The 15,925-nt window shown below is 44.4% G+C and overlaps 2 protein-coding genes across 3 annotated transcripts in view; one reads left to right on the plus strand and one right to left on the minus strand.

Annotated features, from left to right (window-relative positions):
• LOC306935730 (uncharacterized protein) overlaps positions 1–15,925 on the minus strand; it is a 184,238-nt gene that overhangs the window by 127,924 nt on the left and 40,389 nt on the right. The window lies entirely within an intron of this gene.
• The window catches only part of gli2a (GLI family zinc finger 2a), a 100,128-nt gene that overhangs the window by 10,816 nt on the left and 73,387 nt on the right, over positions 1–15,925 (plus strand). Inside the window, 1 exon segment of the mRNA XM_079518907.1 lies at positions 7,550–7,676. Within this exon segment, the coding sequence (XP_079375033.1) occupies positions 7,562–7,676 (115 nt within the window). The 5' untranslated portion in view covers positions 7,550–7,561.

Here is a 15,925-nt window from a genome sequence, read left to right on the forward strand (position 1 = left end):
GTCAGATCAGATGTGATAAGATCCCAACTCCACTCGCCTCCTGTTAACAGCGCTGCTTTGTTCCACCTGTTTATACAGATTACCATCACTCAAGTGATGGAAATGGCTGAAAAGAGGTGGAACCTAAACAGGAGAATTCACTTGAAAAGACATCTGTGTTTGAAGTCTCTGAGCTGCGTTTGTCTGAAAAGACACTTTTCTCAAAGTGTTGTTAATTGTCCTTAACCACACGGACTCTAGCATCCCTGTCCTTTGGCGAACATTCAGCGAAAAGAAATAACAGATCTACATGATCACACCGACTTGTGAGCTTGTAGTTCTGCTATTTTTGACAGACAGATTTGTTTAAAAAAAATGGTCTAGTAATAGACCCTGGGGGACAAAAGTCTAGCCCTTTTGACGTTATGAATTGACGGTAGGAGCAGAACGTGAGGTTTCAGTATGGGAGTCACGCTCCACAGACACACCCTCTGCAATGTGGTTTCAAAAACTCTCCATCATAGTGCAGAGTTTCGAAGACTGGAGCACACTAAATGAACAGTGTGTTGTCCTTGGAGCGAAGCACTCTGGGTAAGTAAAAAGGTTCTGCCATGGAGCAAACACAAGGGCTAAGCTAAATTAAACTACTATGGTCTTGGTTGACTGGGGTCCCAGACTGGGCTTGATGCCTGACACTCCTTTTTCCCTATACACCCAATGTCAGCAGAAAATAGCGGGTTAAGCTTTTATATCTGCTATTTTTGCTTAATGTTCGCTCCCAGAATAGGGAAAAGTCGTTCTAACATTCTGTGAACAGTCAATACAGCCAAAGGTCTGAATGCACACAGCCTTTCACGTCTTTATAGAAATCTTCATGTTTTCAGTGTCTTTCTCATGTGTCCATCCATTCCTGCATGGTTGAATTCCATTCCGTACTATACTGTCTTTGTACAAACGAGATTGATCATCCTCAGAAGCGCTTGTGTAACTCAGGTGGCGTATGGATCTGGAAGGCCAGACGTGGTCATATCACGTTTCTGACTAAGATGCAAAAGTATTCAATAACAGGCCTTCTTCTGGCTGGAGGTGGTGGAACGGTTAGCGTTCCTGCATGTGAAACCTGAGCACAAGTCTGCAGGTAGCATCATGAGGGTATCACTTCAAAACCAAACAGTTGGTGAGGGTGTCTGCCTGTGTGTGCGCGCGCGCGTGTGCATATGCGTGTGCGCGCATGTGTGTGTGTGTGTGTGTGTTTGTGCATGTGCGTGTATGCGTTTGTGTGTGTGTGTGTGTGTGTGTGTGTGTGTGTGTGTGTGTGTGTGTGTGCGTTTGTGTGTGTGTGTGGTGTGCTGGTGAAGCTGCGTGCACCCGTTGTGTACGTGTTCATTTGTGTGTACTGCCAGGAAACGGATCGTACCAGCATCAGTGTCACACTGTGACTGGGAGATAGCAGGAGAAGAGGGAGGGAGGGAGAGAGGGGGAGAGAAAGAGAGAGAGGGAGAGAGAGAGAGAGAGGGAGAGAGAGACACAGAGGGACAGAGAGGTTGGTTGGTTGAAGATGAGACACTTTGATGTGTGTGTTTGCATTCCTGTGTGTTGGTGAAAGGAAAGCTGCTGAACGCTGGCAGAGCAAAGGAACACTTGAGAATGAACCAAGTGCTACTGAATATACACCATGAGAGATGGAGAGAGGGGGGTGGAGAAAGAGACAGCGGTGCCATGTCGTTTGTTTTTCTGCGTTTTTTCCCCCTGCATATACTCACACGCACACGCATGCACACACACACACACACACACTCTAAATTAAGTTAACTGTTTACCGACACCGTCAGTTCAACCTGCGTGATCATAGCACGTTTATTGACATAATACATGAACACATACATAGTCGTGTACCAACTCTGTGTTTAGACGATGACAAACCTCATGAATGACACATGCTGTACATGGTGACATCATGCTGTACACACGATGACATCGCTGGTTCATTAGTCATTAGGTTTTTCCACCAAACCTCACTAGAATAACTGACCCGCCAAGGCTTCAGAACCGCATCCTCGTCCAGATAAACACTCCAGTCCAGTGTGTCAGCCTCAGTACCAGACCCACCAGACGTGTCTTGAAAGGGTGTGGCCCGCTTGCATGCAGTCACATGGTGCAAGCGGGGTGGTTTGAGGAGAAGGGCTTTTGGGGGGGGGGAGATTGGGTGGCGTCTGATCCATGTTCGCACCACGCCGCGCTGACCAGCCAACCAGAAGATGGGAAAAGAAGCGCTCCCCTTGTTAGCTTGTTCACCTCTGGCCTCTGCCATCTGTGCGTTTGGTTCCTGACACCTGTACCCGCCCGTCGGCACCAGGCCCCCCCACCACGCGGGGCAAGCAGGGTCTGGTCTGCAGGGAGATGCACCCAACAGGGGGCGGAATGTCACAGCTCCACAGAGCCACGGGGGGTCGTGGTGTGATGGGGGAGGGGGGTTGGTTCGGGTGGGGTGGTTCGGGGTGAAGTTTGGGCCACGTTTAAGAAACGCACAATCTCAAGTACAATCTCACCTATCTATGTTTGACATTGAAATTGTTTATTCCAAGGATGCTGTTTGAAGAATAAAGGAGAATTGTTCACACTTTACAAGCAAATACTGCTCAAAGTTCCTCATAATTGTGTTATAGTATGATAGTCACTTTACTTAAAGCTCAGCCATGTCTGATGATACGTTAGCACACTTCTCTGCATATCTTCATAAGTGAAGAAGAAGTTATGGTACTCATATTGTGCTGTTCTGCTGAGCGTATAATTTATTATGACCACTATTTATAATAGGCCTACTTTATAAACCTTTATACATTTATAAAGAGTTGTATAAAGCCTTTCAAGTACCGGTATTAGAATGTCTGAAAATGTATCTGAAATCAATCAGTGAGTTTTATTCAAATGCATAGACGAATGAATCCTCAAAACCCTGATTATTTTATGTGGAGAGGTCTGTGTGGAAGACTTCTAACTTGAATAATAACCTCAAAATGCTTGGATTTGATGCCAGGGGTGCCATTTTGTAAAGGTGTAGATTTTTCAAATGGTGACTGGTTTTTAAATGGAACCAGAGAGAAATATAACCATGCCAGCTGGCATATTCCTATATTTCTACACCACAGACACCACAGAGTACAGGAGGCACTCAGTGTTGCCAGATTTTGCGAGAGAAATAAACAACCAGATCGATGAAAACAAATCCAAAAGAAGCGACTCTGCCAAACTTTATACATTGGCTATTTGAAAATAACCAATCTACAAGCACACAGCCCTTGAGAAGCACTGGATTAATTAAACATTAGGAAACCCTAATAAGCAACTAAACCTTAGAAACAAGCCCGAAAGAGTGCAACAAAATATTTACAAGCAACTTTACAGAAAAACAAGGCCAAAGTCGCTTATAATAAGCAGCCATGGCAACACTGGTCACTGTGTCCACTGTCTAGACAACATATTTCATGAAGCAGCTACCTGGTTGAACTGCTTTCAAGGGTGCTTACATCCAGGCTCACGTCTTTCATCTGTTTGCTTCAGGAATTAGGACTGCATTAGGACTGCATTAGAATATATATATGTTTTGTTTAATTGAATAATTGGGAAGTGTGTTTTATATATTTTTTAACTATAACTATATATTGTTTTCAACGATTATTGTGATTAACAACTATTTTATCGCACACTGGTGTTGTGCAAAAGTAGCAAACTGTATTGTAAGAAGAAAATGTATTATATTTAAATTTATAAATGTATTAATCTGATTAGCAGTTGCGCCCCTACCAAGTATTTGGTACCTACTTTCTTACCCCAAACTGCCACAGAGAGAGAGAGAGAGAGAGAGAGAGAGAGAGAGAGAGAGAGAGAGAGAGAGAGAGAGAGCTGACATGCTGTAAAAGCAGAACGAAAATGTCTCTTTAGATCTTTATTTGGTACCAGATGTTCATCAAGCCTTGAAACAGTAAAAGGGAGGATCCACACTCCTCTCGTAAAGGTCAGAGCTTCAGCCCCAGACACGTTACAGCATTAAGCGTATATGATCTTAGTGTCGGTACTTGTGACCTCTTTATCTGGGCCAAGGCTTTTCAGCACCAGAACACAACCTGCCTCCTGGCCAGAGCAGGACATGTGGAAGATAAAAGCCAGTGAAAGGGAACATTGAATTCTATCACTGAGGCTGATGTCAGGATGACGGTGGTCAGATCGCTGGCAGACTCAGGGTCGTTTTTGGCAGCGGGAAAAAAGCGAAGCAGATGCCCCCGCTAAACCCGTTAGCCGGCCACCTCTAATCGGCTTACGTTGGCGAGGCGACAGGCAACTGGCACCTCCGAAGGTTCGCAACAGACATGGACGCCGGTCGCCACGGCGGCTGGTACCAGGGCGACATGTTGGATATCCACAGGAAACCAGACGAGTGCTGATAGAGCCATTACTGGCATTTTACACTGCCTGGCTTTCAGCTTTTGCCAGCGGGAGTTCTGCATTTTAAAAAGAAAATGGCCAAGGACTGCTGTGTTCTTTCTGTATGGACGTATCACAAAGAACGTCTGAATACTGCAATCCATCACTTCTTATAGTGAATAAAACGTTATTTTGGCCGTTCTGTGTTAACACAATATAATGAACAAACCTGCGGTGGTTGTAGTTGGGCTGTGTCTACCTGCTCTTCTATTAACATATTTAGATCATGTGATCAGTAAGACACCTAGTGCTTGACAAGAGGTATGGCATGAAGCTCAAAGAGCAATATATCTGCTGATAAACGTTAGAAATGTGAGCTCTTGCACGGGGACCGAGGTTTGTACCCTGGGTAGAATATAAAAGTCTGGTGCGCCCACTGGCCTAGCGGTCCAGGCGCATGCCACATATAGGCTCTGGCCTGACAGCGCGTCGTGTGTTCAAATCCCGTTCATGACGACCTTTGCTGCATTCTCTCCCTCCCGCTTTCCTGTCCATCTTCACTTCAACTATCAATAAAGACAGAAGAGCCAAAAACAAATCTTTAAAAAAAGGTCCCCTCCTCTTTTCTCTCTGCCGAATGCAACATGTTGTGAGCTTGTAGATCGGCTATTTTCGCCGAATATACGTCTATTATGACACTTTACTACATTTTGCCTGTGCATTCTCCACATTGCAGAAATTAATCTCTTTATCTTCTCTGGAAAAGAGTTTTAGGCATGCCATGCAGTTGTGTGTCTGTGTGGTGTTGCCTGTTGCGTGTGCTTTGGGTGACAGCCAAGTCATAAACAGGTTGCTTTTATGAGTTTTGATTCTTCAAAGTGCATGTTCGTGTAACATTTCAATCAGAACACTTCCCGTAGCTGCCAACAGGTGTGGACAGACCTTAAACGTCACCCCAGTCAGCCCTACGTGGACTAACGTCTTCCACATGGAGGCTACATCTCTATTCCACACTTGTGTCATATGAACTCACTCGCCTCTTATCCTTGAATGCCACAGACGAATAACAGTCTAAGTCCACACTATTGATCCATAATGTATAAATGATAGATAAGGGGTCAGGACAACGAGGCCTTTTCGTGGAGGGGTCAGTCTGAAATTTGGACTGTTTTGTGGTCTGTGGTACTCATTATTGTTATTATTTTTTGCCATAATGACCTTATACCATTACTAAAGATGCAATCCATTACATGTTTTTGTGAATACATTTCAATTTTTGATCTGCATTTCATGACATTTAGATGTGGTCAGGACAGGACTGGTTGATGAGTGGCATAGCATGAAGGTTAAACACTTTAGTACAGTTTCATTGATCAATGATCAATCGATTGAGCATCAGAATAAACACAAGATTTTCAAGTGGGCCCTGATCCAGGTTGAGAACCAGAAAGTTATGCATCGTAGTTTTCTCACAATGTTGTTCTTTCTGTGAAAATAGTGATATAGATTGGCAATTTAACCCATTCTGACCTGAGATCAGATTCTAAAAATGTCTTCTACATCCTGACTGTTTTCTGAAAAAGCTATGTTTCTATGTCAGTGGTTCTTCGATTTTTCAAAAATACCAGACCTACAAGCTCGTAGCGTTACGAGCTTGTAGATCTGCTATTTTTCAATAGCTAAAGCATAACATAATGCTAACACCAAAAGGGGTTCCCGCCCAAAATGAGTTAAAATAATGAATAAAGCTGTGACAATGTTTGTAGATCTTCACCTATATAACATGCCGAAAATAGGGGCGCCAGGTTGAAAATGATCCAACGAGCCAGTCACAGAACACAGTGTCAGGCACCACAAACATTTTCTCACCGACACTCGAAAAGCGACTCGGGGAAAGCTCGACCGCAGGCCGCTGAGAGGCCGAGGAACCTCCGCCTCCACCCCACTCGCCTCTCAGGCATACCGCGACATGTTTGCTCTGCGCCGAGGATGATCTTGTAGGGTCTCCTCTAAGTCAAACAAGTGGCACACTGCCAAGTCATCTAGTAGCCATTCGCACACACGCGAGGACTTATTGACACAGGGGAGGGCGGTCAAAGCCACAGTGCTAAGGGTCCGCTCGCGTTTACAATTGGAATAGAGCGCTCCCTTGTAGGGTCATTACATCCATCAAACGGAGAAAACCTGTGTGTGTGTGTGTGTGTGTGTGTGTGTGTGTGTGTGTGTGTGTGTGTGTGTGTGTGTGTGTGTGTGTGTGTGTGTGTGTGTGTGTGTGTGTGTATGTGTGTTTGTGTGTGTGTGTGTTGTGTGTGTAAGGCCCTGACCTCACCATTAATTCCCTCGACAGGGCAAACACGTTTTCACTCACAGACAAACTGCACGGTAAACACATTGGAACTCACTTTGGCGTTCAGTGCTTACATCACATATATTTCCACAACAATGCTTTAATCTGTATCGTGTGTGTTTCAGCTACAAAACTTGAACCTGCTTATTAACTCCACCTTTTAATGTCCCTCAAACAACAACAGGGCTGTTTAATGTTAAAAAAACAAGTTTAAAAAAAAAAGGTTTGGCGGTACTTGGACGAGGGGTGGTTCTCCATATTGAGTGTGCTGGTGATTGACAGACAGTATACAGACATGCAATATGATGTCATGACAGACAGACGGACTGGAACACACGCCCTGTCTGGAACCGGACAAATGCAGCATGTGAAATTACTCCACACAGTTTAGAAGAGAAGAAAATTACCCATTACAATTTGGAGCCTGTGTGTGTGTGTGTGTGTGTGTGTGTGTGTGTGTGTGTGTGTGTGTGTGTGTGTGTGTGTGTGTGTGACTGTCACATCTTGTGTTAATCTATCCATTTTATAACTTTGAGGGTGTACAAATTGACGCATATGGGGCCATTTGGTTCCATTAACACTGAGGATCTTAATGATCTAAATGAGCTCTCAAGAAGTAAGAACAATGGTTTAGTGTTTCGGCCTTCGGGTGCTTTCGGGCGAGACTAGTTTGGTTTTGAACGTCAAACAGATGTAACATGAATGACCATGTAACACGGGTGTCGCCAAAAATACTTATAAAATATAATGCACACAGTACGCCTTTAACCTGAACGTGTCCTCTCTGTTTGTCCTGTTCAGAGTCTGTCCCCCATGGAGTCCTCTGTGTCCACGGCCGCTGACAAGAAGGACTGTAAAGGAACTGGAATTGATGGGAGCAGCTTCTCCGACCTCCCAAAGAAACCCTCCCCCACCATACTGACCAGGGGTACGTACAACCTCTAATAATATGCACAACAGTGAACAATATACTATTGTTGCTCGGGTTGTATATGTCATTTTATGTATTTCTTTCAGAAACGAATGCCCTATTTTATACTTTGTCCTATACTTTGTGCTAAAGGTATGCCATGAACAAGTAGCGAAGATGTGTTGTGAGCTTGTAGATCTGCTATTTTGGAGAAATACAGGGGATACAAATACAGGGATGCCAGGTTCAGAATCAGAATCCACTTTAGTTACAGGACAAGAGTCTAGAAGTTAACTTCCTGTGTAGGCATCACAGTGAAAAAATATGGCGGTGAACCTAAAGAAAGTCCAAGGCAGCTCTGTTCAGTTCAAGTAGAACATCTTTTTCCATAAAGAGATGACATTTCATAAAGCAAGGACTTAAAATAAATAAAATAAACGCAGGTGACCAACACGTTTTGTGGGGGAGAGCAAGGAGAAAAATAAATCAAACAGTGCCAAAAGTGTGATCTGTAAAATTTGCGAAAGATCGGATATTCTTTTAAACAAATTGAAATATCTTGATTTTCTTGATATAATATATATTTTAGTAATATATTTTTGACACAATTCTTCTCTTCTGGCGGTCCATGGCAAAGACATTTTCAGATGGGGGTTTGCAGCAAAATACATATCAATTTGGGGGTCGTTGACGTAAAAAGGTTTGAGAACCACTGCTGCACTGTGTACCATGTTAATGATGCTCGGCCGCTGGGTGGCACATGAGAAGATGCAGACCTGAGGAACAGGGCTGTCACTGAGGGGGTGATGAGAAGACCCCCTAATGAGCTGCAAAGACCATCTCCTCACCTCCTGAAGATAAATGTCATGAATTACTTAAAGCATGCACACACGTGTGCGCACGCACACACACACACACACACACACACACACACACACACACACACACACACACACACACACACACACACACACACACACACACACACACACACACACACACACACACACACACACACACACACACACACACACACACCTGTGAAGACATCAACGTTTTAGGATGGCAATTTTCTAAATGCTATTTTTTACAACACTAACCCCAAACCCAGAAATTGCTGTGTTTATGTGCAAAGTCATAACCCCAACTCTTACCACTAAACCTAACCTAACCCTAAATATCTTATCCTAACTCTAAACCCAACCTGAATATTTACCTAACTACCCAATCATTATCTCTTTTGGGGACAAGGAAAAGGGTCCTCACAATGACTACTTCTCAAATTGTAGGCTACTGCACTTGCCACTACATTGCTTGCCAAAAAGTACACACACACACACACACACACACACACACACACACACACACACACACACACACACACACACACACACACACACACACACACACACACACACACACACACACACACACACACACACACACACACACACAGAGCCTGGCAAAGCATGGGCAACACACTGGAGACAACTGCAAGAAAGAGAGGGGGGGGGGGGGGGGGTTGTAGAGAGAGCCATAGGGAGATAGGGCTAGAGTGGGAGAACAGGGTGTCGCACAGCATGGTGACATGTGCTTAACGAGGAGTTCGGTGGCCTCCTGCCACACGAGGAGCAACGAGCATTAATTGTTCAGAGAGAGGCAGGGTGAGAAAGTGGGACGCATCGCGGCCCGTCCTGTGCTGTCTGGCATGTCCACAAAGAAGAGGACACTTTAGTGTCACTCCTTTGTTGTTTTGTTTGTGTGTTCAGGAAAGCAGATAAAGGAGCAAAAGAAAACAGCGTAAGTGTGAAACCGCTTGAATTATTTACTCAATTATAGAATTATGACCTCTGTGGTGATCGGGTGAATATTCCTGCATCGTGAGATTCAGAAGTAGTTGGCAGCAAATGTCACAAGTTATTTAAGAGGTGTCCAGCCTTGTGTGTGTGTGTGTGTGTGTGTGTGTGTGTGTGTGTGTGTGTGTGTGTGTGTGTGTGTGTGTGTGTTAGAGAGTGAGATAGAGAGACAGTGCATGGTATGCAGTGCAGAGGTCTCATAATTAAAATATGAGCGCTCATGTTTTCATTACTGAATGTGTGATGAAAACTCCCCATAACGAGGCCAGAGGACCTTGTTGTGCCCCCCCGGGGGGGGCCCGGTGTTATGAATTACTAACGCGAAGCTGTCGGGGAGGGCTGGTGGACGCCGGGCCCCTTTGGGGAGAATCTCTGGCATCTTCAGAGGGGTCCGCTGTCGGAAGACACGGTTTGAGTTGTTTTACTGCTTAATGAAAGGCCTGGTGGCCTGCCATCATCACACGGCTACAGTGCTCGTAAGAAAAAAACAGTGAAAGTAGGACATTAGTTCCTCTCTCTGACCCATCAAGATCATGCTTTAAAGCTCTGCTTTTGTCTTCTATTGGATTACTCTGTTCTTTTCATTTGTACTGCTTCTGCAATTAGTGCACATTGTTGAAAGAAGAGATGAATGTGGGGCGTGTGAATAAATCAACAAACGGCGGAGCGTCCTTAGTGAAATGTAACACAAACCGGCAAACTTTAATGCCTTGTTTGCAAAGAACATGCAACTCTTCAAGAGAAATCCTCCAAACAACAGAGAGAGACCTCTCCACACGACTCCGCAACTTCTGCACTTCTGAAATCACATATATTATAACCACGTGAAGCCTAGCATCCCTATTCTGTGGCGAATATTCAGCAGAAATAGCAGATCTACAAGATCGTTGGCAAAGAGATTTGGTGTAGATTGTAAAAAGGAGGGGACGGAATATAGAGCCCTTGGGACCCCGGCCGGTCAACATGGTAATAGGGTTTAAGTGGTTGATTTAACTAATTTGATGCACTCACATGAACGTCTATGTATTGCATTTAATCAGCCTTTTCCCTGTCCTGTTTATGTAACATCTCTCTCACTCTCTCTCTCTCCTCTCTCACTCACACAAAATTCATACTTTGCCAGCAGTCACACAAAAATCATGATTTTATGTTGAATGCAAATAGATGTCCATAGATGTGTGTCCATGCCAGGGTTAGATAAAGCCTGTGTAAGTCACTAACATTTACACTGTCAGAGACCAAAAAGCATGTCCTCGTTGTCTTTTGAGAATGTGTGTGTGTGTGTGTGCGTGCCAAATGGAGCCATCCTTCAAACACCATAAGTCTCCGCCATTGTGTCACTTTATTAAGCCTCCTGTCAGTCTGACAATAACACCAGTCCCTGTTAAACTGCATCTGTGAGTCTTAAACTGAAAGGAAAGGAGAGGCGCTAGTGGAGCAACATTCTTTTTTGTGTCAGTTCGAAATAGAACACATATATATTTTTTATTATTCAATTCATTAAAAAAAAGTAAGTAATCGCTAAGAAAATAAATAATCAATACAGTCGCAGCCCCCAGAGGAGAGAAGAGGGGTGTTGGCAGAACAACAGAGAACGGGTCAGGGCCGCTCTGATATGTATCAAGGTTGCTTTCTGCGGGCCTTGTTAATGGTTTTAAATGGGCGCCCACATTGTGTTTGACAGACTGCATCTGTCTGGACAGCGGGGGGGCAAGCGGGGGGCAAGCAAGCTCCCACAGGCTTTGGCCCCTCTGCAATCCGACACCCGGGGCCCAGCGATTTACGAGTGTGTCTATGTGTCTTGTACGCTAGCGTGTCAGAGTAACATGTGCTCAGATCAAGTACCACTTCCTCCACTGTAAAACATCTCTTTGTTTCAAAGGCGAACCTGCGATGGTCCATGCCAACACGTGCTACACACACACACACACACACACACACACTCACGCACGCACTGAAGTACAAAATCACTCATCTACACAAGTTTGACTGTACAGCGCTCGGCCCTCTTTAGGTTCTGCGGCCTCGACAACCTTCAACACTAGAGTGTCAGGGTTTCAGATGTGAGTTGTTTTATATACAACCATGCATGCGCACACAAACGCACACACGCACACACCATTACACCCCCGGTTAAGTTTGCCAAAGAGAATGTTTCCGCCATCGTTCATCCCAGCCTGACCGTACTGGGCCAGTGGAGCAGCCGTTCGCATGCTAACAATCTGATTATTTCAGACGGTTCTCGTGCATCCTTTAGCCAGCCTTGTTGGAAGCTGCAGCTCGTTGAGATTGATGCTCTTGAGCTTAAAGCAGTGTATCGTTTGTAAATAATCACTCTCCGAGCGCATGGTTAACTAAAATAGGGAAACCAGCTGTCACCATCCAAGCTCACTGCGAACAACTGGGTTGAGGATATCATCTGGTAACAAGATTGAGAATGCATGAAGGAGGTTGGGAAAGCAGAAATAGCGCTACGTTGATGCTAAACCCCTCACAGTGAGACCTCAGCTAGGAGGAGCAGAATGACAAGTGCCAGTGTGCAACCCAAGGCTTCCTAAATGTTTCCATGCCAAGGACCCCAAATAGCCATATAGCCTCTGGCTGCGGTCCTCTGTGAAATGTATAGAAAATATAACACATCTGCAATCACATCACGACACGTTGTGGATCTTGTAGATCTGCTGTTTTTGCTATTTTTGAAAAAAATGTGAAAATAAGGACACCATGTTGAAAGTGCCCGCTGGCAGCATCCACTTTGAAAACCTCTGGTCTAACCCAAACCCTAAATGTAACCCCACTCATAATATGAACGAAGCCACACGTACCAAACTCATGCCTTGGTTGAAGAGCATGTACCTGTATGTATTTCACAGGGCAGGACCTGAGTTGGCTCTGTACTCTTTTTTTTGTTTTTTTTCCATCTACACCAAATGTCTTTGCCCAAAATATCCGATCTACAAGCTCACAACATGTTGTTTTGCCACGCTTTGTGAGCGTGTAGATTTGCTAATGTTCCCCCAGAATATGGATGCTGGGGTTCAAGTGGTTTAAGCTAAAGTGGATCAACATGCTTCGGTGTGATACTCGAGTGGAGGGTTGGTCTCCCTAGCAACATAAGAATGAGGTGGACGACCAGCGATGGGTTAACGATAACATGTGGCGGATGGATGAAAGAGGGAGGAGTGACTGTGCTCCTGTTCTACTCTTCTACTCTTCAATCTCTACTTTACTGCATTCTACTCACCTCTACTCTATTCTCCTCTACTCTAACGTCCGGCCACTAATCTCCCTGAGAAAGGGATTTCTGTCTTTCTCTCCGTGGCCCCTAAATGGGGGTCTTACCCTGCCTTACACAGAGGAGGAGCGATACAAAGAGAGGAGGGGGGTTAGGGTCACACTGGACCCCCCCCCCCCCCCTCTCTCTCTCTCGCTTGTTTCATGAGAGAACGTCCGTATTTCACTTAAACTGTGGCACTGTAAGATGGAACAGTAGAATGGATGTGATTTTGATATCCCCTCCTCTGACCATTCATTTGTATAACTGATATCCCCTCCTCTGACCATTCATTTGTATAAAACTGATATCCCCTCCTCTGACCATTCATTTGTATAACTGATATCCCCTCCTCTGACCATTCATTTGTATAACTGCTGGGGATGCGTTTTATCCCTGCTTCTGGTCAGACTGCATTAAATGACTGATAGGTCTGATAGGTTTGATATTTATGATGGATAATATCACTATGTATGTTAACCACGTACATTAACCCTATTTTCAATGTGGTGTTTACTGGTTAAATAAAGGTTAAATTAAAATGTGGATATTTGGGCCTTACGGAGAAGTATATTAGCCTGGAAACCAGACAAATCTGCAACATAAGAAGAAAAACCCCTGGGGAGATTGGTCTGGCACTCCTCCGTTAGTATTAAATGTCGCTCACCCCAGAGTGGGTGACCAATCAATCAGAGCCCACTATTCAAAGTGGGACTTTTTACTGCTGTGACGTTGCAATCTGTTTGTAACCACCCCACCCCACCCCAGACTAATATCTACGCAGTGATATTAGTCTGGCCATGCCAGGCTAGAAGTATATGGCTTAATGATCGAGAAAATTAGTTCCTGCGCTTCCCGTCCCGTCACTGACCGTGTTTTCTATCTATAGCCTCAGTGTCCCCTGGCTCTTTTACAAACACAGCAAAACATGTCATAGATTTCATCTTTAAGAGACAAAAGCAGCCTCCTCTGTCCCCTACAGAGGGTCGTGTTGGGAAGGATTCGTCTCGATCGAGTGTCACGCGTTTAGCTCCAGCATATCAATACTTTGTCTTCCCTAATACTGGATACCTGAGAAGACAGCACAATAACAAGCTTACAGGAAGCCTTATTGACTGTCTCCCCCAATGTTGCATTCTTCCTGTCAGGACCTCACTGTAGTAACAAGAAAACAACGGCAACAGAGACCGATATCTTTTTATGTCCCGGAACGCCTCTGGATTTATGCTTTATCCGTTCTCCTCAAACTCCCAGGTCATCTTCAAGAACTCCTTCAGGCGTCATTTTACAGCTCGTTGTGTTTGTGGTTGGCTGATAATATCCTGGAAGACTGCAACGTCACTTATTGGACCGTGGCCCAAATTCCCTAATATATCCAATATCGCAATATTTGTCGTATGTAATATTTTTCTCAGTATTGAGCATCTGTCTGCCCCCCATGTTACCTATCCTCAAAAATGGAGAGAGAGAGAGAGAGAGAGAGAGAGAGAGAGAAAGGTGAGTGAGGAAAAAAAGGGAGAGAGAGAGAACAAAAGTAACGGTTGAGTTTCTGTCTAGAAGGAAGATAAGTGTGCTTATATTTAGTTGTGTGTCTTGTAAACAGTGAAGGTGATCTCTCTCCCTCTCTCTCCTCTGTTCCTCTGTATCTCTTTCTCTTCCCCTCTTTCCCACTCTGCCCCCCTCCCACCCATCTCTCTCTCTCTCTCTCTCTCTCTCTCTCTCTCTCTCTCTCTCTCTCTCTCCTTAATTGTACGCTGTTGTCGCACACTGAAAATAGTCAATGCATAAGCTCACATCATGTTGTGGACGCGAGTCACGCGACACATATAGTGAGCTTATTGATCTGCTATTTTTGGCACGCGACACAATCGTATGACAAAGTATAAACTGCATACGACTCTCTCTCTCTCTCTCCCTCTTTCTCTCTCTTATCTAGAGTTTCACTTGGGTCTGGCCAAGTGAGGATTTAAAGATTAGATATGCTAAGTGAGAGCAGAAGGGTACAGAGTGTTTTTCTGTGTTTTCAGGCGCTGTTTGATTGCAGGGGTTTATCAGCATCCATTACACAGTGTTCTAATCAACCATTGCTGGCCTAAATTCAGTACAGGAGACAGCCTCCTCCTGGCGATTGGTAGCAATTGGTCACAAGGGATTTGCATTTTTAGATATAGAAATATGTATTTTTATTCTATTTTGTAAGAAGAAAAAGAAGAAGGAATTATTGAGCAGTCTCCAGAATCTCTGGAGTCTGGACGCATGCCTTTGTTTTTCTTCATTTTAGGTTTGAACTTAGTAAAGAAGCAAAGAGTTCTGAGAAACACTAAAACATATAGTAGATATTACAAAATGAAACTTATGCACTGCTGGAAAGTTACTATATACATTTACTGAAGTACTGTACGGTCTACAAATTTGAGGTATTTCTTTTTATACTTTTACTTCACTACATCTCAGTCAAATTATTATATATGCAGGACTATATGCAGGAGAATACAGGACTTTTACTAGTAGCAGTACTTCACCACTGTCTTAATGTACACATTTTAGTCAGTCGTTCTCTGAGGCGTCTGTATGCAGATGGGGGCGGGGGGGGGGGGGGGCTCTAATGTGGTTGTCAGACATAAATCAGGAAGCAGTGAAAACACATTTCTGATATCGGTCGTTAGTTCGGAACACTCCGCCACGGCTTCAAAGCCCCGGCAGGAAAGAAAAGACGAGAGAGACTAGAGAGGAGAGACGGAGAGGGAATGAAAGAAAGGGTTTTGTGCTTAAGGCAAACGTCTCCGCACATAAATCTCTGTTCAGCAGCGGCGTCTGCTCTCATGAGACTCAAACGCAACACGTTGCATTCCTCCGTTTTAGAACCGACCTGGCGAGAGAATATATGGATGCTTTAGGGGATTAACTCTCTCTCTCTCTCTCTCTCTCTCTCTCTCTCTCTCTCTCTCTCAGAGTTAGACGTGCACTCAGGGAAACAAGGAACACATAAGGAACAACTCTGACTTGTGTACAAATGAAACCAAATGGACCTGTACAGCAGAATTTGGTTTCATTTGTATCCACTTAGAGTGGAGTTACAAATGGATACATGAACACTGACTTTTTATGGTGTGTTGTGTAGTAATCTCTGCCAGGCT

This window comes from Electrona antarctica (assembly GCF_951216825.1).
Source record: "Electrona antarctica genome assembly, chromosome: 13".
Classification (NCBI taxonomy): Eukaryota; Metazoa; Chordata; class Actinopteri; order Myctophiformes; family Myctophidae; genus Electrona; species Electrona antarctica.